Source organism: Gadus chalcogrammus, chromosome 4, assembly GCF_026213295.1.
Source record: "Gadus chalcogrammus isolate NIFS_2021 chromosome 4, NIFS_Gcha_1.0, whole genome shotgun sequence".
In the NCBI taxonomy this organism is placed as follows: domain Eukaryota; kingdom Metazoa; phylum Chordata; class Actinopteri; order Gadiformes; family Gadidae; genus Gadus; species Gadus chalcogrammus.
Window position 1 is genome coordinate 36,673,672 of NC_079415.1, and position 21,224 is coordinate 36,694,895.

The 21,224-nt window shown below is 50.9% G+C and overlaps 3 protein-coding genes across 3 annotated transcripts in view; all 3 read right to left on the reverse strand.

Annotated features, from left to right (window-relative positions):
* The window catches only part of eif5b (eukaryotic translation initiation factor 5B), a 33,951-nt gene extending 23,047 nt beyond the window's left edge, over nucleotides 1–10,904 (reverse strand). The window contains exons 1-9 of the mRNA XM_056588209.1: nucleotides 10,786–10,904; nucleotides 8,159–8,266; nucleotides 8,022–8,079; nucleotides 6,531–6,686; nucleotides 3,966–4,386; nucleotides 3,250–3,383; nucleotides 2,442–2,519; nucleotides 1,860–2,010; nucleotides 713–820 (exon numbers count right to left, since the gene is read on the reverse strand). Coding sequence (XP_056444184.1) covers nucleotides 713–820; nucleotides 1,860–2,010; nucleotides 2,442–2,519; nucleotides 3,250–3,383; nucleotides 3,966–4,386; nucleotides 6,531–6,686; nucleotides 8,022–8,079; nucleotides 8,159–8,266; nucleotides 10,786–10,820 — 1,249 coding nt within the window. The 5' untranslated portion in view covers nucleotides 10,821–10,904. The remainder of the gene's footprint in view (nucleotides 1–712; nucleotides 821–1,859; nucleotides 2,011–2,441; nucleotides 2,520–3,249; nucleotides 3,384–3,965; nucleotides 4,387–6,530; nucleotides 6,687–8,021; nucleotides 8,080–8,158; nucleotides 8,267–10,785) is intronic.
* Nucleotides 10,905–10,972: 68 nt separating this feature from the next.
* Nucleotides 10,973–14,993, reverse strand: lipt1 (lipoyltransferase 1). Its single transcript, XM_056588210.1, has 3 exons — nucleotides 13,948–14,993; nucleotides 13,248–13,469; nucleotides 10,973–12,057 (listed from the first exon to the last, which is right to left on the reverse strand). Exons 1-3 carry the CDS (start codon nucleotides 14,453–14,455, stop codon nucleotides 11,639–11,641), a joined length of 1,149 nt encoding a protein of 382 aa, XP_056444185.1. The 5' UTR covers nucleotides 14,456–14,993; the 3' UTR covers nucleotides 10,973–11,638.
* On the reverse strand, nucleotides 14,557–20,682 carry LOC130381072 (chromosome alignment-maintaining phosphoprotein 1-like). The gene is made up of 7 exons (XM_056588492.1): nucleotides 20,330–20,682; nucleotides 19,606–19,680; nucleotides 19,221–19,418; nucleotides 18,904–19,041; nucleotides 17,341–17,929; nucleotides 15,020–15,228; nucleotides 14,557–14,694 (listed from the first exon to the last, which is right to left on the reverse strand). Exons 2-7 carry the CDS (start codon nucleotides 19,606–19,608, stop codon nucleotides 14,557–14,559), a joined length of 1,275 nt encoding a protein of 424 aa, XP_056444467.1. The 5' UTR covers nucleotides 19,609–19,680; nucleotides 20,330–20,682.
* Nucleotides 20,683–21,224: the final 542 nt, after the last annotated feature.

Genomic DNA, 21,224 nt, shown 5'->3' on the forward strand with positions numbered 1-21,224 from the left:
ATGAACTACATCGTCATGGTGACCTGTTGGTCTGTGGTGGAGCTCTGTTGATGAACTACATCGTCATGGTGACCTGTTGCTCTGTGGTGGAGCTCTGTTGATGAACTACATCGTCATGGTGACCTGTTGGTCTGTGGTGGAGCTCTGTTGATGAACTACATCGTCATGGTGACCTGTTGGTCTGTGGAGCTCTGTTGATGAACTACATCGTCATGGTGACCTGTTGGTCTGTGGTGGAGCTCTGTTGATGAACTACATCGTCATGGTGACCTGTTGGTCTGTGGAGCTCTGTTGATGAACTACATCGTCATGGTGACCTGTTGGTCTGTGGAGCTCTGTTGATGAACTACATCGTCATGGTGACCTGTTGGTCTGTGGAGGTCTGTTGATGAACTACATCGTCATGGTGACCTGTTGCTCTGTGGAGCTCTGTTGATGAACTACATCGTCATGGTGACCTGTTGGTCTGTGGTGGAGCTCTGTTGATGAACTACATCGTCATGGTGACCTGTTGCTCTGTGGAGCTCTGTTGATGAACTACATCGTCATGGTGACCTGTTGGTCTGTGGTGGAGCTCTGTTGATGAACTACATCGTCATGGTGACCATCGTCAGAGCTTAACTAGCGGAAGAGGTTAACTAGCGGAAGAGGTTAACGAGCTGAAAAGGTTAACTAGCTGAAGAGGTTAACTAGCTGAAGAGTGGTGGTGTACCTTCTGTCTGGGCCGTCTGGGCCGTCTGGGCCGTCGGTTTCTTCTTCCTCTTGTCTCCGTAAACCGGCTTCTTCTTTGGCATGGAGTCTTTACATGGCACCTCAACACCTAGAACACACACACACAAAAACAACCTTGCATTGCGTTGCATTTTGAGGGACTTGCTGTGTCTCAGCAGCAGTGTTATATTCCTGGTAGCAGGCTACGCCAGCGGCGGACTGGTTGAGGGGTCGGGCTGGTAGATGTCGGGCTGGTAGATTAGGGGCTGGTTGATTAGGGGCTGGTTGAGGGGTGGGGCTGGTAGATTAGGGGCTGGTTGAGGGGTGGGGCTGGTAGATTAGGGGCTGGTTGAGGGGTGGGCTGGTAGATTAGGGGCATGTTGAGGGGTGGGGCTGGTAGATTAGGGGCTGGTTGAGGGGTGGGGCTGGTAGATTAGGGGCATGTTGAGGGGTGGGGCTGGTAGATTAGGGGCTGGTTGAGGGGTGGGCTGGTAGATTAGGGGCTGGTTGTGGGGTGGGACTGGTAGATTAGGGGCTGGTTGAGGGGTGGGCTGGTAGATTAGGGGCTGGTTGAGGGGTGGGGCTGGTAGATTAGGGGCTGGTAGATTAGGGGCTGGTAGATTAGGGGCTGGTTGAGGGGTGGGCTGGTAGATTAGGGGCTGGTTGAGGGGTGGGCTGGTAGATTAGGGGCTGGTTGAGGGGTGGGGCTGGTAGATTAGGGGCTGGTTGAGGGGTGGGGCTGGTAGATTAGGGGCTGGTTGAGGGGTGGGCTGGTAGATTAGGGGCTGGTTGAGGGGTGGGGCTGGTAGATTAGGGGCTGGTAGATTAGGGGCTGGTAGATTAGGGGCTGGTTGAGGGGTGGGCTGGTAGATTAGGGGCTGGTTGAGGGGTGGGCTGGTAGATTAGGGGCTGGTTGAGGGGTGGGCTGGTAGATTAGGGGCTGGTTGAGGGGTGGGCTGGTAGATTAGGGGCTGGTTGAGGGGTGGGCTGGTAGATTAGGGGCTGGTTGAGGGGTGGGGCTGGTAGATTAGGGGCTGGTTGAGGGGTGGGGCTGGTAGATTAGGGGCTGGTTGAGGGGTGGGCTGGTAGATTAGGGGCTGGTTGAGGGGTGGGGCTGGTAGATTAGGGGCTGGTTGAGGGGCTCTGACCTTGGGCCTGCAGCATCCGGAGCGTGGTCTCAGCGCGGGCCCGCGCCTCCTTCTGGGACTTGGTGAGCAGCTTGCCCTCCTTCTTCAGTCGCTCCTTCCTCTCCTTCTCCTTCTGCTTCCTCTTCTCCCTCTTCTCCTGGTCCACTCGCTCCTGGGAGGTCACAGGTCAAAGGTCACACAAGGCTGAGACTGAGTGTGTGCGTGTGAATGTGTAGGTGTGTGTATGTGCACGTGTATGTATTTGTGTGTGTGTATTGGTGTGTGTAGGTGTGTGTGTATTGGTATGTGTAGGTGTGTGTATTGGTATGTGTAGGTGTGTGTATGTAGGTGTGTATTTGTATGTGTAGGCGTGTGCATAGGTGTGTGTGTGTGTATTGGTGTGTGTGTGTGTGTGACGTGTGTATGTATGTTTGTAGGTGTGTGTATTGGTATGTGTAGGCGTATGTAGGTGTGTGTGTATGTGTGCGTGTGTGTGAATTGGTGTGTGTGAATTGGTATGTGTAGGCGTGTGTGTGTGTGTATGTGTATGTGTGCGTGTAGGCGTGTGTGTATGTGTGTGTAGGTGTGAGTAGGCGTGTGTACCTGCTCCAGTCTCTGTGTTTCCATCTGTTCCATTTTTCGTATTCTCTCCTCTTCCTCCCTCTTGACCGACTCTTCCTCCTGAAATCCAAACCCCTCATTAACTCACATCCAATCAACCACCTCGCCCACTCACATCCAATCAACCACCTCATTAACTCACATCCAATCAACCACCTCGTCAACTCACATCCAACCAACCACCTCGTCAACTCACATCCAATCAACCACCTCGTCAACTCACATCCAATCAACCACCTTGTCAACACACATCCAATCAACCACCTTGTCAACACACATCCAATCACAAGAGATAGTTAGTGGTTCACAAGGGTTAGATAGTGGGGGTTAGTTAGTGGTTCACTAGGGTAAATGAGTGGTCGTTAGTTAGTGGTTCACTGGGGTTAGTTAGTGGGGGTTAGTTAGTGGTTCACTAGGGTTAGTTAGTGGGGGTTAGTTAGTGGTTCACTAGGGTAATTCAGTGGGCGCTAGTGGTTCACAAGGGTTAGTTATCTGGGGTTAGTTAGTGATTCACTAGGGTTAGTTATTGGGGGGTAGTTAGTGGTTCACTAGGATTAGTTGGTGGGGGGTGGTTAGTGGTTCACTAGGGTTAGTTATCGGGGGTTAGTTAGTGATTCACTAGGGTTAGTTAGTTGGGGTTATTTAGTGGTTCACTAGGGTTAGTTATTGGGGGGTAGTTAGTGGTTCACTAGGGTTAGTGGGGGGTAGTTAGTGGTTCACTAGGATTAGTTAGTGGGGGGTAGTAAGTGGTTCACTAGGGTTAGCTGGTGAGACTAGATGGTGACAGCACCTCCTTCATCTGCGCGAGCGCCTCCTGCATGGCCTTCACGGTGGCTTTACTCAGACCCTTCTTCTTCTCCTCCTTCTCCGCCTTCACCCCCTTCATCTTCTTCTTGTCCTTCTTCTTGACGCCCTCCGTCTCCTCTGCAGGGGAGCACATGACCTCAGTGGGGACAGGTGGCATGTAGCATGGGGAAGGGTAGCATGGCGACATATAGCATGGGGACATGTAGCATGGGGAAGGGTAGCATGGGGACATGTAGCATGGGGAAGGGTAGCATGGGGACATGTAGCATGGGGAAATGTAGCATGGGGACATTTAGCATGGGGACATGTAGCATGGGGACAGGTAGCTTGTAGCATGGGGACAGGTAGCTTGTAGCATGGGGACATTTAGCATGGGGACAGGTAGCATGGGGACAGGTAGCTTGTAGCATGGGGACAGGTAGCTTGTAGCATGGGGACAGGTAGCTTGTAGCATGGGGACAGGTAGCTTGTAGCATGGGGACAGGTAGCATGGGGAGATGTAGCATGTGACATGTAGCATTGGAACATGTAGCGTGTGGAAATGTAGCATGTAGCATTGGGACAGGTAGCATGAAGCGTGGGGAGATGTAGCATGGGGCTACATAGCATCTAGCGTTCACATGGTGGCTATCGGACGCCTCTGGTCAAGGAGACTCCACTCTCACCTCTAACTCTAGCATTTCACTCTTTCACTCTTACCTTCTCCCATTGGCTCTGCTGCTTCTGGTTCCTCTTCCACGATTGGCTGAGCTGGAGTGGGTGTGGCCTCAGTCTTCTTTGGCTCCGCCTCCTCCTTCTCCTTCACCTTCTTGTGTTTCAGCCGGTCCTCCTCCTTCTTCTTCCTATCCCGCTCTTTCTTCTCTGCCTTCTTCTGCGCTGCTGTCTTCATCTTGACTCCCTCCTGCTCCTCCTGCTCCTCCTCCTCCTCCTTCAACACCTTCCCTTTCTTCTTCTTGTCTTTCCTGTTGGACTCTTCCTCCTCAGACTGCTCATCCTGTCCTCCGGCCTCCTCCTCTTCCTCCTCTGATGCTGAGGGTTTCCGGTTGGCCTTCCCTCCTCCTCCACCACCCCCTCCTCCTCCTCCTGCCTGCCGCTCTTCTTCGTCAGAGAGGCCGGCTGCCTGATGAGGCAGAGGGGAAAGATTAAACCTGTAATAGTAGAGTATACTAATGCAGTAATAACATACTGTAATACTACTCAAACAGTATAACTAGTAATAGAACTAACATACTGTAATACTACTCATACAGTATAACTAGTAATATAACTAACATACTGTAATACTACTCATACAGTATAACTAGTAATATAACTAACATACTGTAATACTACTCATACAGTATAACTAGTAATAGAACTAACATACTGTAATACTACTCATACAGTATAACTAGTAATATAACTAACATACTGTAATACTACTCATACAGTATAACTAGTAATAGAACTAACATACTGTAATACTACTCATACAGTATAACTAGTAATAGAACTAACATACTGTAATACTACTCATACAGTATAACTAGTAATAGAACTAACATACTGTAATACTACTGATACAGTATAACTACAGTAATTTAACTAACATACTGTAATACTACTCATACAGTATAACTAGTAATAGAACTAACATACTGTAATACTACTGATACAGTATAACTAGTAATATAACTAACATACTGTAATACTACTCATACAGTATAACTATTAATATAACTAAAATACTGTAATACTACTGATACAGTATAACTAGTAATAGAACTAACATACTGTAATACTACTGATACAGTATAACTAGTAATAGAACTAACATACTGTAATACTACTGATACAGTATAACTACAGTAATAGAACTAACATACTGTAATACTACTCATACAGTATAACTACAGTAATATAACTAACATACTGTAATACTACTGATACAGTATAACTAGTAATATAACTAACATACTGTAATACTACTGATACAGTATAACTAGTAATAGAACTAACATACTGTAATACTACTGATACAGTATAACTACAGTAATAGAACTAACATACTGTAATACTACTGATACACCTCAGAGACCTGGCCCTGACTGCCTACTGGATAGGGATGCAACGCTACACGTATTTGTACCGAACAGTCACGGTTCAAAAGCTTTTCAAATCTTATTTGGTGTTTTATTGGTCCTTAAGGTGCAAAGTAAACAATGTACAAAGTAATTAAGATGCAAAGACAAACCGGAGAAATGATTCCGGAAATGAATTTGTTGGAGGACCAATCACAGCCCTTGCCGTCTCCGCTGCGTCGACCAATAGGTCCATGTCGTCGACGGATAGTTAAAAAATATGTGATGCTCTCCGGCTATGGAGGGATCTGCGTGTCTACGTACATCCCTTTAACGTGCACACGCTAGGGATGGGCAACGATCGTCCAATAGTCTGAGTCACGTAGAAACCGAATAATGAACGTGCCTATCGTTTATTACACGGCTCTTCTCAATGCTGGTGAACGCTCCGTTGACTTGCATGGGCCTTTACAACTTCCGGTGGTGAATAGCGTCCTCGGTTGCTAAGCGACGTCAACGTCTTTGGCGGACTATTTCTCTGCTGACCAACACTACGAATGCTGGTAACAAATAAATTGTAAAAAGACACAATGTGTGAAGTTATTTTTTTGACGTGTCTAGTTCACCGTCATGCAGGCATTGCAGGCTGTGTTCAGTCAAATAAAATAAATAATTAGCGATCAGTTTTCGGCGCATGTAGGTCCATCTGCCTAAGCCCACGTTGAAATAATTCTGATGTTGAATGTTAATGGCGCAGTTGGTGAAATAAACAGATTGATTTCATACAAATCATAAAAGCCCCTCCCTGTGTCATTGTGTGTGCGTGTATCCGAGGTGCCTGGGGGGTTCTTGATTGACCGTCATGGTGACCTGTTGCTCTGTGGAGCTCTGTTGATGAACTACATTGTCATGGTGACCTGGTCGCCCACATCAGAGTCCACATTAGAACCCCTAGAGCCCATATAACTATGAACCGTACCGTACCGTGACTTAAAAACCGAGGTACGTATCGAACCGTGACTTTTGTGTACCGTTACACCCCATCTACTGGACTAACACTTTAATAGTTCTTGAGGTACTCAGAGTACAATAACTTGAGTAACTGTAATACCCAGTACTATAATTCTGGTTTAGTACTGGAGGTACTCGGAGTTCTATTACCCTGGTAATATTACTTCTCGTAATACTACTACTGCAGACCTACCTTTTGTGTCTTTTCCTCCTGGGGGCGTGTCTTCCTGGCCTCATCATCCTCCTCCTCCTCCTCTTCCTCTCCAACACCTCCCTTCTTGCCCTTCCGGGTTTTCTTCTTCTCTGCTTTGGGAGGCTCCAACATCTCTTCTTCTGTGGACTCCCGTTTCTGTTGAATCACAAACACAAGACCCATTGACCAGGGGCACCTGGAGGTCCTGTTCTACCCCTCTAGTCCCCATGGTACATGGTCTACCCCTCTAGTCCCCATGTTCTACCCCTCTAGTCCCCATGGTACATGGTCTACCCCTCTAGTCCCCATGTTCTACCCCTCTAGTCCCCATGGTACATGGTCTACCCCTCTAGTCCCCATGGTCTACCCCTCTAGTCCCCATGGTACATGGTCTACCCCTCTAGTCCCAATGGTCTACCCCTCTAGTCCCCATGGTACATGGTCTACCCCTCTAGTCCCCATGGTCTACCCCTCTAGTCCCCATGGTACATGGTCTACCCCTCTAGTCCCCATGTTCTACCCCTCTAGTCCCCATGGTACATGGTCTACCCCTCTAGTCCCCATGGTACATGGTCTACCCCTCTAGTCCCCATGTTCTACCCCTCTAGTCCCCATGGTACATGGTCTACCCCTCTAGTCCCCATGGTCTACCCCTCTAGTCCCCATGGTACATGGTCTACCCCTCTAGTCCCCATGTTCTACCCCTCTAGTCCCCATGGTACATGGTCTACCCCTCTAGTCCCCATGGTCTACCCCTCTAGTCCCCATGGTACATGGTCTACCCCTCTAGTCCCCATGGTCTACCCCTCTAGTCCCCATGGTACATGGTCTACCCCTCTAGTCCCCATGGTACATGGTCTACCCCTCTAGTCCCCATGTTCTACCCCTCTAGTCCCCATGGTACATGGTCTACCCCTCTAGTCCCCATGGTCTACCCCTCTAGTCCCCATGGTACATGGTCTACCACTCTAGTCCCCATGGTCTACCCCTCTAGTCCCCATGGTACATGGTCTACCCCTCTAGTCCCCATGGTACATGGTCTACCCCTCTAGTCCCCATGTTCTACCCCTCTGGTCCCCATGGTCTACCCCTCTAGTCCCCATGGTCTACCCCTCTAGTCCCCATGGTACATGGTCTACCCCTCTGGTCCCCATGGTCTACCCCTCTAGTCCCCATGGTCTACCCCTCTAGTCCCCATGGTACATGGTCTACCCCTCTAGTCCCCATGGTACATGGTCTACCCCTATAGACCCCATGGTCTACCCCTCTAGTCCCCATGGTACATGGTCTACGTGTTCTCAACATCTAGTCCACACGGTACATGGTCTCCTCTCCAGGGAACCACCATCACAAACCAACCTGTTAGTCCTGTCTAACCTGGTAACCATGGAGATGCTGTCAAACCTGGTCTCCAGGTAACCGAGGAGATGCAGTCTCACCTGGTTACCATGGAGAAGCTATCACCTGGTTACCATGGAGATGCTGTCTCACCTGGTCTCCGAGGGTTTCAAGGGTGAGGTCTTCCAGCTCCTTCAGGATTTCTTCCTCACTGAAGACAGAGAGACAGGTTATAAAATACTGGTAGACAGACAGGTAGACAGACAGGTAAACAGACAGACAGAACTCACTCAAAGTCGTCCTTCTTCTGGGCTTTCTTCTTCTTCTTGCCCTTCCCCGGCTCCTTGTTGGAGCCAGCACCCTCGATCTGAGCGGCCAGGGCATCAAGGTCCTCATCCCTAGAGCCCACATCAGAGCCCACATTAGAACCCCTAGAGCCCACATTAGAACCCCCTGGAGCCCACATTAGAACCCCCTAGAGCCCACATTAGAACCCCCTAGAGCCCACATTAGAACCCCCTAGAGCCCACATTAGAGCCCCCTAGAGCCCACATCAGAGCCCACATTAGAACCCCCCTAGAGCCCACATCAGAGCCCCCTAGAGCCCACATTAGAACCCCCTAGAGCCCACATTAGAACCCCCTAGAGCCCACATTAGAACCCCCTAGAGCCCATATCAGAGCTCCCTAGAGACCACATCAGAGCCCACATTAGAACCCCTAGAGCCCATATCAGAACCCCCTAGAGCCCACATTAGAACCCCTAGAGCCCATATCAGAACCCCCTAGAGCCCACATTAGAACCCCCTAGAGCCCACATCAGAGCCCCCTAGAGCAGGGCTATTCAACCTCCTTAACAAGTGGGCCCAAAAGGAAAACCATGGGCCACACAGAGTAAAACTACGTGAATGAATCGCTACAAATAAATCGTACTTAAAGTAGTGTTAACTTAATATATATAATACTACTACATGGAATAAACTTGTCAAGACGCATTCCTTCCTTCTTCACTTTTAATCGTATCATTATGAAAGATTTTGTTCTCACATGTTTTGGCCACGTATTTAGAATTAAACAATGTTGTTTGAATCATCACCAAACAGAACTACTGTACATATGAGACATTTTGAGCCAGTGAGAAAGATTGCACTGCCTTGTTTTCCTCATCATGAGACATTCATGCAGCTTCTCATAGGTCATGGAGCAACGTGCCCTTGTTCTGATGGCATTCATATGAGGAAAGCTAGACTCAAACGTATCGGTTGAGCCAAACATTGTCAGAATAAGTGATGCCAGTTCCTGATTGTGGGGGACTGATACTGGCTAGTATCACCACCTGATTTGCATTCAACAATGTTTCTCCTTTATTTGATTTATTTTTTGCATGCAACCTCTTGCGGGCCAGAAAACAATTAAGAGGGGCCGCATTTGGCCCACGGGCCGCTAGTTGAATAGGCCTGCCCTAGAGCCCACATTAGAACCCCCTAGAGCCCACATTAGAACCCCCTAGAGCCCACATCAGAGCCCCCTAGAGCCCACATCAGAACTCCCTAGAGCCCACATCAGAACCCCCTAGAGCCCACATTAGAAACCCCTAGAGCCCACATCAGAACCCCCTAGAGCCCACATTAGAAACCCCTAGAGCCCACATCAGAACCCCCTAGAGCCCACATTAGACACCCCTAGAGCCCACATCAGAGCCCCCTAGAGCCCACATTAGAACCCCCTAGAGCCCACATCAGAGCCCACATCAGAGCCCCCTAGAGCCCACATCAGAACCCACATCAGAACCCCCTAGAGCCCACATCAGAACCCCCTAGAGCCCACATTAGAAACCCCTAGAGCCCACATCAGAACCCCCTAGAGCCCACATTAGAAACCCCTAGAGCCCACATCAGAACCCCCTAGAGCCCACATTAGACACCCCTAGAGCCCACATCAGAGCCCCCTAGAGCCCACATCAGAACCCCCTAGAGCCCACATCAGAGCCCACATCAGAGCCCCCTAGAGCCCACATCAGAACCCACATCAGAGCCCCCTAGAGCCCACATCAGAGCCCACATCAGAGCCCCCTAGAGCCCACATCAGAACCCCCTAGAGCCCACATCAGAGCCCCCTAGAGCCCACATTAGAACCCCCTAGAGCCCACATCAGAGCCCACATCAGAGCCCCCTAGAGCCCACATCAGAGCCCCCTAGAGCCCACATCAGAGCCCCCTAGAGCCCACATCAGAGCCCCCTAGAGCCCACATCAGAACCCCCTAGAGCCCACATCAGAGCCCCCATCAGAAACCCCATCAGAGCCCCCTAGAGCCCACATTAGAGCCCACATTAGAGCCCACATTAGAACCCTACACATCCTCCTAGTGCTGCTGACCGGACACATACATGCATTCAATATATACATACATACAATATATATACACACATGCATACATACCTACATATATACACAGATAGATTTACACATTATAGTTCCACAACATCCTCCCTTAATCTGCCAATGCAAAGAGAGAGACAGACTGACAGAGGGAGGGACAGACAGACAGAGAGGGACAGATCTGTTCATCTCTCCGCCACCTCGTTGTCAAAGAGGGTGAATGGAGGAGACAATAAACACAATGAAAAGGATGAGCTGGCCCCACACACACACACACACACACACACACACACACACACACACACACACACACACACACACACACACACACACACACACACACACACACACACACACACACACACACACACACACACACACACACACACACACACACACACACACACACACACACACACACACGGCTTGCCACTAGCTAGCCCTTTAGCATTAGCTGCGTTTAAACATCTTCGCCTCTGCTATCCGGGGAGCTATCGGCTAGCTGGGCTAGTGTAGCCGTGGACTAACACCGGGCTCACCTGTCATCCGCAGCCTTCTTCTGTTTTTTTCCCATCGTGGTAAAGGAGCTTCAGCCTGAGATGCTAACAGCGCCGTTCACACCAGCATATGGTCGGCTCAGAAGAACTGCGTGCGGGGCTGGCGCCTCGCTGAGCGTTCCAGAGCGTCCTACTGCGCAGCAGTGCGCATTCTGCGTCCTATTGCGCAGCAGTGCGAATTCTGCGTCCTATTGCGCAGCTGTGGGCATTCCGCATCCTATTGCGCAGCCGTGCGCATTCCGCTGTCTGGTTGCCACGCAATAAAAAGGGGTCACTTGTTGCGCTCGTCCATGTAATAAAAAGTTTTCGATTAGGAACGTTTGCGTTACTGAATTTACCAAGAACATAAATGTACATATTTAACAAGAGAACAATTGTTTTAGTGTATACTACACATGAACACTCCAAAAGTAAACAAGATCAAATTTTTTGCAAGAGTTTATTTGTTTTCATGAGCGGTTTATTTGTTTTGTTAGCGTGACGAGACGACTGTCACGAGCGCTAAGCGGGACATTTTGCGATGAAAACAATATCCTTAGATTGAGATCTCAACCACGGGATACTGCCCAATATCCCGAGGTAGCGAACCAATCAAATTGCGCCATCTTAGGAGGTTCACACATATATACATACATATATACATATACACATATATATACATACACATATATACATATTACACACATATACATACACACATATACATACACACATATACATATATACATACGCCATCCCAAACACACATACATCCAAACACAAGGAACACACAATCAAAGGACTTGTTACTAATCTTTATTTTCTTTACATCATATAAAAACATAACTTTACGGAATCACATCAGAGCCACCATCTTGTCACAGAGGTCCCCCAGGCGGGCCCCCAGACGGGCCCCCGTGGCCCCGCCCCCCTCGGCCCTCAGGAAGGCCTCCGCCACGGCAGCCGCCTCCGAGGGGCAGAAGCGGGCCCCCAGCAGCCGGGCGGCCAGGCGGGCGGGGGGGCCCCCGGGGAGCCACTCCGGGGCCACGGCCAGCCGGCACGACTCCACCCGGCCCGCCTTCACCTCCAGGTGCACCGAGGCCGTGGCCGCCGCCGCGCCGTCCGCCAGCTCCAGGGCCGTGTCCACGCTGAAGCGCGGCGTCCGGCCGTGCGTCCAGTCCCAGCCGCGCAGCGCCGCCGCCGCACGGTCGATCCCCCCGAAGGCCGGGTCAGAGGGCTGCACCGGGACCACGGGGAGCCCCCCCGAGCCGAACTCTGGGGGACAGGGGGTAACCAGGGGTAACCAGGGGGGGACAGGGGTTAACCAGGGGGGACAGGGGTTAACCAGGGTTAGCCAGGGGGGACAGGGGTTAACCAGGGTTAGCCAGGGGGGACAGGGGTTAACCAGGGAGGACAGGGGGGACAGGGGTTAACCAGGGTTAACCAGGGGGGACAGGGGTTAACCAGGGGGGACAGGGGTTAATCAGGGAGGACAGGGGGGACAGGGGTTAACCAGGGTTAACCAGGGGGGACAGGGGTTAACCGGGGTTAAACAGGGTTAACCAGGGGGGACAGGGGTTAACCGGGGTTAAACAGGGTTAACCAGGGGGGACAGGGGTTAACCAGGGGGGACAGGGGTTAACCAGGGGGGACAGGGTTTAACCAGGGGGGACAGGGGTTAACCAGGGGGGTCAGGGGTTAACCAGGGGGACAGGGGTTAACGCTGGGAGGTTAACGAGGTGTTAACGAGGGGAGGGAACAAGAGGCTCATACGGTGATGCAAGGAGAAGGGAGTCAGTGAGACAGGTGGGAGAGAGTGAGACATGTACCTGCTAGGTACTGCTCGGTCAGTGAGACAGGTGGGAGAGAGTGAGACATGTACCTGCTAGGTACTGCTCGGTCAGTGAGACCGGTGGGAGAGAGTGAGACATGTACCTGCTAGGTACTGCTCGGTCAGTGAGACAGGTGGGAGAGAGTGAGACATGTACCTGCTAGGTACTGCTCGGTCAGTGAGACAGGTGGGAGAGAGTGAGACATGTACCTGCTAGGTACTGCTCGGTCAGTGAGACAGGTGGGAGAGAGTGAGACATGTACCTGCTAGGTACTGCTCGGTCAGTGAGACAGGTGGGAGAGAGTGAGACATGTACCTGCTAGGTACTGCTTGGTCAGTGAGACAGGTGGGAGAGAGTGAGACATGTACCTGCTAGGTACTGCTCGGTCAGTGAGACAGGTAGGAGAGAGTGAGACATGTACCTGCTAGGTACTGCTCGGTCAGTGAGACAGGTGGGAGAGAGTGAGACATGTACCTGCTAGGTACTGCTCGGTCAGTGAGACAGGTGGGAGAGAGTGAGACATGTACCTGCTAGGTACTGCTCGGTCAGTGAGACAGGTGGGAGAGAGTGAGACATGTACCTGCTAGGTACTGCTTGGTCAGTGAGACAGGTGGGAGAGAGTGAGACATGTACCTGCTAGGTACTGCTGGGCCAGCTGGCGGGTGATGCTCTCGGGGGTCAGGGAGGGGTCGTGGTCCATCAGGTTCTGAACGGGGGCGGGGAGGCTGGCCGTGGCGTTGCTATGGATACCGTGGCAGGTGGGGCGGAGCAGAGAGGCCAGCAGCGGGCGGTCGGCGGAGCACAGCAGGGTGCAGTGGTGGTAGGCGGCGGTGCGGCCCAGCTTAGCCGCCGTGCCTGGTACCAACAACAACACGTCATCAACCAACAACACATCAACAACACAGCAACAAGAGAGCAACTCATCAATAAACTGTCAACAACCCGTCAACAACACATCAATAAACTGTCAACAACCCGTCAACACGTCAACAACAAGACAGCAACCCATCAATAAACTGTCAACACATCAATAAACTGTCAATAACCCGTCAACAAAGATCAGCAATGCAAAAACACATCAACAACAACACAACATCACATCAGCAACAACACATCAACATCACAACAACAACCATCCGCAACACATCAACACAACAATAATATCGCTCCCATCCCTGATCCCATTCTTATACAAATCAAAAAGGTATCAACAACATACACAACGTACAGATCAATAGATCAATATCATATAGCCCCATAACATATCGATCAATAACGTATGGATCAATAATCTGAATGAATAAAACGTGTCCGCACGAAGCCCTCTGCCCACCTGATATTTTGTAGTGACCGTCAAGTAGGATATCGAAGCGGTCCGTCGCCCGGACGTCGATCCCGGGCCGCAGCGCCCTCAGCGCCCCGGTGACCACGCGCAGGTTCCGGGCACGGTCGTAGTTCTTCCTGGAGCTGAAGAACGTTAGGTTGAGGTTCCCCGGGTCGTGGAACACCGTTCCGCCGCCGCTGCGCCGCCGGGCCACGGGCACCCCGCTGCGCCTCATCAGCCGCAGGTCGCACTCCTGCCATGGGTTCTGGTGCCGACCCACCACCACCGCAGCCGAGTTCCTCCACAGCAGCAGGATGCTGCGGCTCTGGAGGTCCACGTTGTCGTGTATCCAGTCCTCCAGGGCCAGGTTCTGGAAGACGTCCGTTGACAGCGACCGGAGGACGAGCCCCGAGCCGGGGAGGTCGAGCCCCGAGCCGCCGGGGAGAAGCGCGGCAGGCAGGCCGCTTAGTGAGGCGGCGGCCTGGGCCCGCAGGACACACAGAGACCGCAGCACCATGGCGGCCTCGGCGATCACAACTCAGTGATCAAAGCACGGCCCATTGATAAGGATAGGGCTCACTGATAAGGGGTAAGGGTCACAGACGACAGGGTACAAGTTCAGAGGTCTTCCATGGGGAGGGTCATTCTACTTCGCAGGCCTCTGCGGGTATGGGGCCACACGGATGTGCTGCCCCCTGCCGGCGGAGGACTGATGAGGCCGGGAGACGACGGGTCTGTATCAGGCTGCATGTGAGCCTCCAGACACCAGGGGGCGGAAGTAACGCGTTTACATTCACCATACGCATGGGACCGTTTTCATTTTATTAGTTAAGCAAAATATAAAAAACATCAGAAATCACTCATAAACCACCTAGCCAGCAGGAGGGTAGCTAGGGCTAACCCTAACCCTAGCTAACCCCCAACCCCAGCTAGGGTTAACCCTAACCCTAGCTAGGGTTAACCCTAACCCTAACCCTAGCTAGCGCTTCAATGGAACCCTACTCGTCCTGCTCCTCTCCTTCCTCAACACCGTTCTGCTGCTCCTCCTCCTCCCTGTTCCCCCTGTTCCCCCTCCTCCCGCCCCCCCCCTGCAGCGCTGGCAGTGCCTCCTGAAGGCCCCCAGGCCGTGGGCGGTGAAGGGGCAGTAGGGGCAGCCGTAGCGGGCCGGCCGGTGCTGGAGGCTGAGGTGCTGACTCAGCTGGGCCGGCAGCAGGAAGCTGGAGGGGCAGCGGCTGCAGGAGAACCGGCCCTCCAGCCGGTGGACCGTGACCACGTGACTGAGGGCCAGGCCTGGGGAGGGAGGCGCACACACACACACACACACACACACACACACACACACACACACACACACACACACACACACACACACACACACACACACACACACACACACACACACACACACACACACACACACACACACAGATCAGGACCAGAGGGGTACTCCATCAACCAAGCTAAAGGCAAAGTTGAGCTTATTTCGCTTAGCCTCGCCACTTTAAGCTAGAGTTGTGTTCCATCAACGTGACTTAAAGGGGAACTATTATGCTTTTCGACTTTTATGACCTATAAACGTTGTTATAATGATTGATAGTCATGTTTAACCATACACAAAAAACGATGTCGATTTTCGGGAAACTCTTCCTCTCATCTGGGAGCTTTCAGCCTTCTCTGTCAACGCTCGGTTTCGACCTTCCGCCCCCTCGCCCCCCTCCTGCCAACCCAACTCTGTTGTGATTGGTTACCTTCCTTGAAGCACGCGCGTGGGCGGATTTGACCAGGCATATGGGGGCGTGGCAGGAGTACGTCTACGTCGATGATTTCCCGGAAATGTGAACAAGTGAATCGCAAACGTTGTCCCGAGTGTTTAGTGCTCTGCACAGCCACCCCAGACTGTCAGCAGCAGGGAATACGTTGAAATGCATGTACGTCATTATTTGACACTTTGTATGGTTAAACATGACTATCAATCATTATTACCTATAAACAACGTTTATAGGTCATAAAAGTCGAAAAAGCATAATAGGTCCCCTTTAAGGTAATCTCCGCTAAGTAACCATGGCAATTTATCCGACCAAACTAACCTGGTCGGTACCAGGCTAACTGTCAGGCTTACTTGAGCGGTGTTTCAGAGAAGTCCATCTGTCGGAAACAAGTGTACCATCAGAAGGTTCCGCCAAGCCTAGTCCTCACGATTTTCTCATAAATATACATATATCAAGTACAAACTGCCTATATTTTCACTAAGGGTCTAAGATTAAATTATGCAAATGAAATAATTTAATTAATTCCTATCTATTGTAATCCGGGATATTTTCTCAGCACATTTTTGGACAAATATATGTATTCTATCAAATTGGGGAACCAGCATTCGGGTGAGTGGTCTAGCATTATTAGCCTGGAGTACGGGCGACCCGAGTTCACATCCTGAGTGCGTCATTGAATTTTTGCCGTTGGCTTATTTTTGTAATTCCCTTTATATCAGAGAAATTAGGCCTAACAATTGACTTTTCATGTAATAAATAGGTCTTACAATATCCCTAGAACCCAAATATAACATGCAAAACCCCATGGTAGGGTTAATGTTAATATTAACGTTACTGATAGTGAAATGAAGACACTGCTGCATGGGAAATTGGCAGCCACATGAATTCCATTCAGGTGAGTTTCTCGGCAGGCAGCCAAGACCACTTCTGTTGAGAGAAATACTATTAGATACTATAATACTATGGTCAGTCAATTTAGAATATTCAAAGTGAAAAATAAACGGCATGAAAAGTTTTTTGATTTCTCCAGTAATCTCTCCTAAATGACTAATTAGGTGGGGATCGAACCCGCCGAGCCGAGTGCAAGTCCGACACGTTACCTAGAGACCATCTCCCTGATTACAAATCTAAATATGTTACCCACCCTAATACTATTTATTCCTTCAAAAGATGGGCCATTTCATGCCAGCCGACCTCCCTGTTTTTATCAATGGTTACGGTGTTTCCTCTTTGAGTTATTATATAATTGTACTCCTCATAGACCTCCACAAGCAGCTTCTGTTCCCCGCTGGAGTAGATCCCGCTCGGTCCTTTTCGGACATTTGATCCATGATTCGACATTCACGGTTCTGGGCTGGTTACATATCTCGTGAGCGAGCTTAATCCACGATAACGTAAGCCTGGCTTGAACTAACCTGAGCGAGGCGCGGCTGAACTGCGTTGATGGAACGGCTTTAGCCTCAAGTGGAAGTTGGCGATAGTTCTAACCGGGCTTAATCAACTAAGTGCCGCTTTCGTTAGCGGCTTTGATGGAATCAAACTACAGGTGAACACTACAGGTAGATCTACAGTTCAACCCAGGTGTAGCCCCGCCCCGTCTGTAGCTCCGCCCCCAGGTGGGGGAGGGGCTCACCTCTCAGCTTGGTCCTCCAGCCACAGAGCACGCAGACGTAGCGGCTCTGTGAGTAGCTGATGACGTCTGGGGGCCCGCCCTGCTCCTCTGGGGGTCCGCCCTGCTGCTCTGGGGGTCCGCCCTGCTGCTCTGGGGGTCCGCCCTGCTGCTCTGGGGGTCCGCCCTGCTGCTCTGGGGGTCCGCCCTGCTGCTCTGGGGGCCCGCCCTGCTGCTCTGGGGGTCCGCCCTGCTGCTCTGGGGGCCCGCCCTGCTGCTCTGGGGGTCCGCCCTGCTGCTCCTCCTGCTCCTCCTCCTCCTCCTCCCGGCTGCAGTGCGTGGTGAGGAGGTGGGTGAACAGCCTGGAGAAGTCTCTGCAGGTGAAGAAGCAGTCGGAGCAGTGGAACAGCCTCGCCGTCTCCTGATAGGCTATGACGTTGCCGAGCCGACCCACCGCCGTGCGATCGAGCCTGATTGGATGTGCGGCGGCCGTGTGTGCCAGCAGCAGGGCGTGGCTAGAGCACGGCTGGGCGCACACCGAGCACTGGAGGCCCGGGAGCAGCCAGGCTCCGCCCCTTTCCTCACCTCGCACGGTAGCCATGGTTACGGAACTCTGAAACACAGGACTCGTTTACACTGCAGCTCCAGAAACACTCGTCTACACTGCAGCTCCAGAAACACTCGTTTACACTGCAGCTCAGCTCCAGAAACACTGCAGCTCCAGAAACACTTGTCTACACTGCAGCTCCAGAAACACTGCAGCTCCAGAAACACTCGTTTACACTGCAGCTCAGCTCCAGAAACACTCGTCTACACTGCAGCTCCAGAAACACTGCAGCTCCAGAAACACTTGTCTACACTGCAGCTCCAGAAACACTGCAGCTCCAGAAACACTCGTCTACACTGCAGCTCAGCTCCAGAAACACTCGTCTACACTGCAGCTCCAGAAACACTCGTCTACACTGCAGCTCCAGAAACACTTGTTTACACTGCAGCTCCAGAAACACTCGTTTACACTGCAGCTCAGCTCCAGAAACACTCGTCTACACTGCAGCTCCAGAAACACTTGTTTACACTGCAGCTCCAGAAACACTCGTTTACACTGCAGCTCCAGAAACACTTGTTTACACTGCAGCTCAGCTCCAGAAACACTCGTCTACACTGCAGCTCCAGAAACACTTGTTTACACTGCAGCTCCAGAAACACTCGTTTACACTGCAGCTCCAGAAACACTTGTTTACACTGCAGATCCAGAAACACTCGTTTACACTGCAGCTCAGCTCCAGAAACACTCGTCTACACTGCAGCTCCAGAAACACTTGTTTACACTGCAGCTCCAGAAACACTCGATGCTCACTCAATGCTCACAGGGTCATGTGTATCACAGCTGTGATACTGTAGTGACACTTCAGTTATTTTATGGCACATGAATAAAAACGCTTCAGCAGTCTGGAGGTGCACGTCGTAATGAACCTCGAGCACCTCCAAAGACTGCAGTAAAGTTAACGTGTGGTTGTCTGGCTGACATGCACCCCCAGACGGCAGGAGACTTAAGAGGCTGTGTGAGGGGAGGCCGGGGTCACCCACAATGCTGCTCGTGCCTTTGTTTTTTTGAAGGAGGTGTGGGTCTAACTCCAGGGTGCAGCCGGGTCCTATTGGCAGCTTGTGACCCTTTCGGGGGCGTCCACACTTTAGGCAGCTCTTCACAGGTAGTTGGTTCTTGTCCTGGGCATGAAAAAAAGTGTTACCATTATTGTATTTGGCAGATCTCCCTGAAGTGTGTGTGTGTGTGTGTGTGTGTGTGTGTGTGTGTGTGTGTGTGTGTGTGTGTGTGTGTGTGTGTGTGTGTGTGTGTGTGTGTGTGTGTGTGTGTGTGTGTGTGTGTGTGTGTGTGTGTGTCCCACCATAGAAGCGTCTCGGTGCTGGGGCCTCTGCCTTCTCCTGTGGTCCAAAGCGAGCCTTCTTCTAAACTTGGCTTCTGTGTTTCTTTCTAGGTTATGTGGGTCAGGCTCCAGGCCGCAGCTCGGTCCTATGGGCAGCCTGTGCCCCTTTAGAGGGCGTCCACACTTTTGGCAGCTCTTCACAGGTGGTTGTTTCCTGCCCTGTGCAGAACACATTGTTGCTGTTATTATTACTTTGATATGTGATGCGAGTGTGTTCTTTTGTGATAATGATAGTGGAACATCATTATCACAAATGTGCTCCTTCCTATGTTTTTGTCATAGGAAGGAGATTTGCACAATTGTTTATGAAAGGAGAAAACATTAAATAACCTCAGATCCTATTTACCATGTTGGTGGCAGGGCGGCAGGAGGCCAGGAGGGCGGCTCCAGCCCGCTCTGTGTGTGGCCGCAGAGATGGTGGCTAGAACAACAATGTGTAAAAGTTAGAATCAAAAAGAAAGATGGTGTGTGGAGGAGGAGGAGGAGGAGGGTGATGGAGAGTGATGGAGGAGGACGGAGGGTGATGTCCCACACGTGTGAGAGAGAGAGGCACTGGTCAAACACAATGTAGGCCAAGTAAAGAACCAGAATAGTATTGTACATGTAGTCAATGCAACAGGCTTGTAAGAGGCCAGAGTATAACAACGACCCAATATGTAATAACAATTGTAATTAAACCCATAGCTATAATGTGGAAACCCCGGTCAATAATGCAACAAATTTGTGCATAATATCATAACATTTTGTCTATAACTTAACAACGTATAACAGGTTCAGCTATTAGGATATGAAGCCAACAAAATCATTTTTTGTCCTTAGGTTATGAGCATTTGATTACATTATAAAATGAGTCAATGTATGGGTTACAGGGGTAACTGTTCAATGGAAAGTGTAGTAAACTATGTATGCAAATCAACTATGCAATAGATGTTATTCAGGGATCATAGTTCATTGACATTTTTAAAATGCATGGCTATTGGTTAGTTGAAAATATTAATAACAATCAGCATCTTCTGTAACTGAAACACTGTAACAACAGCTAACCCCTCACAGGCTGTGGACGTCCTCACCTGGTGATGCTCCTCCGGTCTGCGGTCTGTTGGACCCGCTGTCGGTCGCTGGACCCGCTGTCGGTCTCTGGACCCGCTGTCACTGGACCCGGGCTACTCTTCTCCTGCGCTCCACTGTGCTGCTCTTCTTCTCGGCTCCCTGTGCTGCTCTTCTTCGCCGCTCCGCTGTGCTGCTCTTCTTCTCGGCTCCCTGTGCTGCTCTTCTTCGCCGCTCCGCTGCTCTTCTTCTCGGCTCCCTGTGCTGCTCTTCTCCTCCGCTCCGCTGTGCTGCTCTTCTCCTGCGCTCCGCTGTGCTGCTCTTCTTCGCCGCTCCGCTGTGCTGCTCTTCTTCGCCGCTCCGCTGTGCTGCTCTTCTTCGCCGCTCCGCTGTGCTCGGGGCCCCCACAGCGCCCCCTGCTGGGCCGGTCCCGCTCCTCTCCGACGGCCCTCATAGTTAATACTTACCTGTATATAAAATATATTATACAACGGGGGGCCTGAATCCAGCGATCTGATTGGTTCCTAACTGTTGTATAATGAGCGTATACATAACTGCTATGACGCCCAATCATTTTGTGAAAGTATCACTCCGCGCCTTGAAGTGGAAAGTGTCAAAGAATACAACCGTATTTTTACTAGTGTGTGTGTGTGGAGTCATTTTGCCATAATTTTAACAGTTAAAAGCAATAGCACCGTTCACTGAAGCCTAAAATCGGCGAGTGAACTGCTCCATAGGATAAATTGCCGGCGAACCGCTGTATCGAAGCCTTCTCTCGGAGGGACGCTAAAGTGTGTTGCATAGCGACCGTCGACGCATAGCGGCAGCCAGGAGGGACAACTTTTTTGTATTCTTTAATAAAACGGCTACTTTGACTTTCTTGGTTTCTTTTTAAATGTAGTGTGTCTATGACTTTCG

Excerpts from the sequence above, each read along its gene's own strand:
- LOC130381072 (XM_056588492.1), bottom strand. Across the intron at positions 15,229-17,340 it reads CTGGAGGACCAAGCTGAGAG|GCCTGGCCCTCAGTCACGTG; the intron begins GTGAGCCCCTCC and ends CTCCCTCCCCAG. Across the intron at positions 14,695-15,019 it reads GCCAGCGCTGCAGGGGGGGG|GCTCACATGCAGCCTGATAC; the intron begins GCGGGAGGAGGG and ends TGGTGTCTGGAG.
- lipt1 (XM_056588210.1), bottom strand. The coding sequence starts at position 14,455 with ATGGTGCTGCGGTCTCTGTGTGTCCTGCGGGCCCAGGCCGCCGCCTCA. Across the intron at positions 13,470-13,947 it reads CGGTCACTACAAAATATCAG|GCACGGCGGCTAAGCTGGGC; the intron begins GTGGGCAGAGGG and ends TGTTGGTACCAG. Across the intron at positions 12,058-13,247 it reads GGCCCAGCAGTACCTAGCAG|AGTTCGGCTCGGGGGGGCTC; the intron begins GTACATGTCTCA and ends CCTGTCCCCCAG.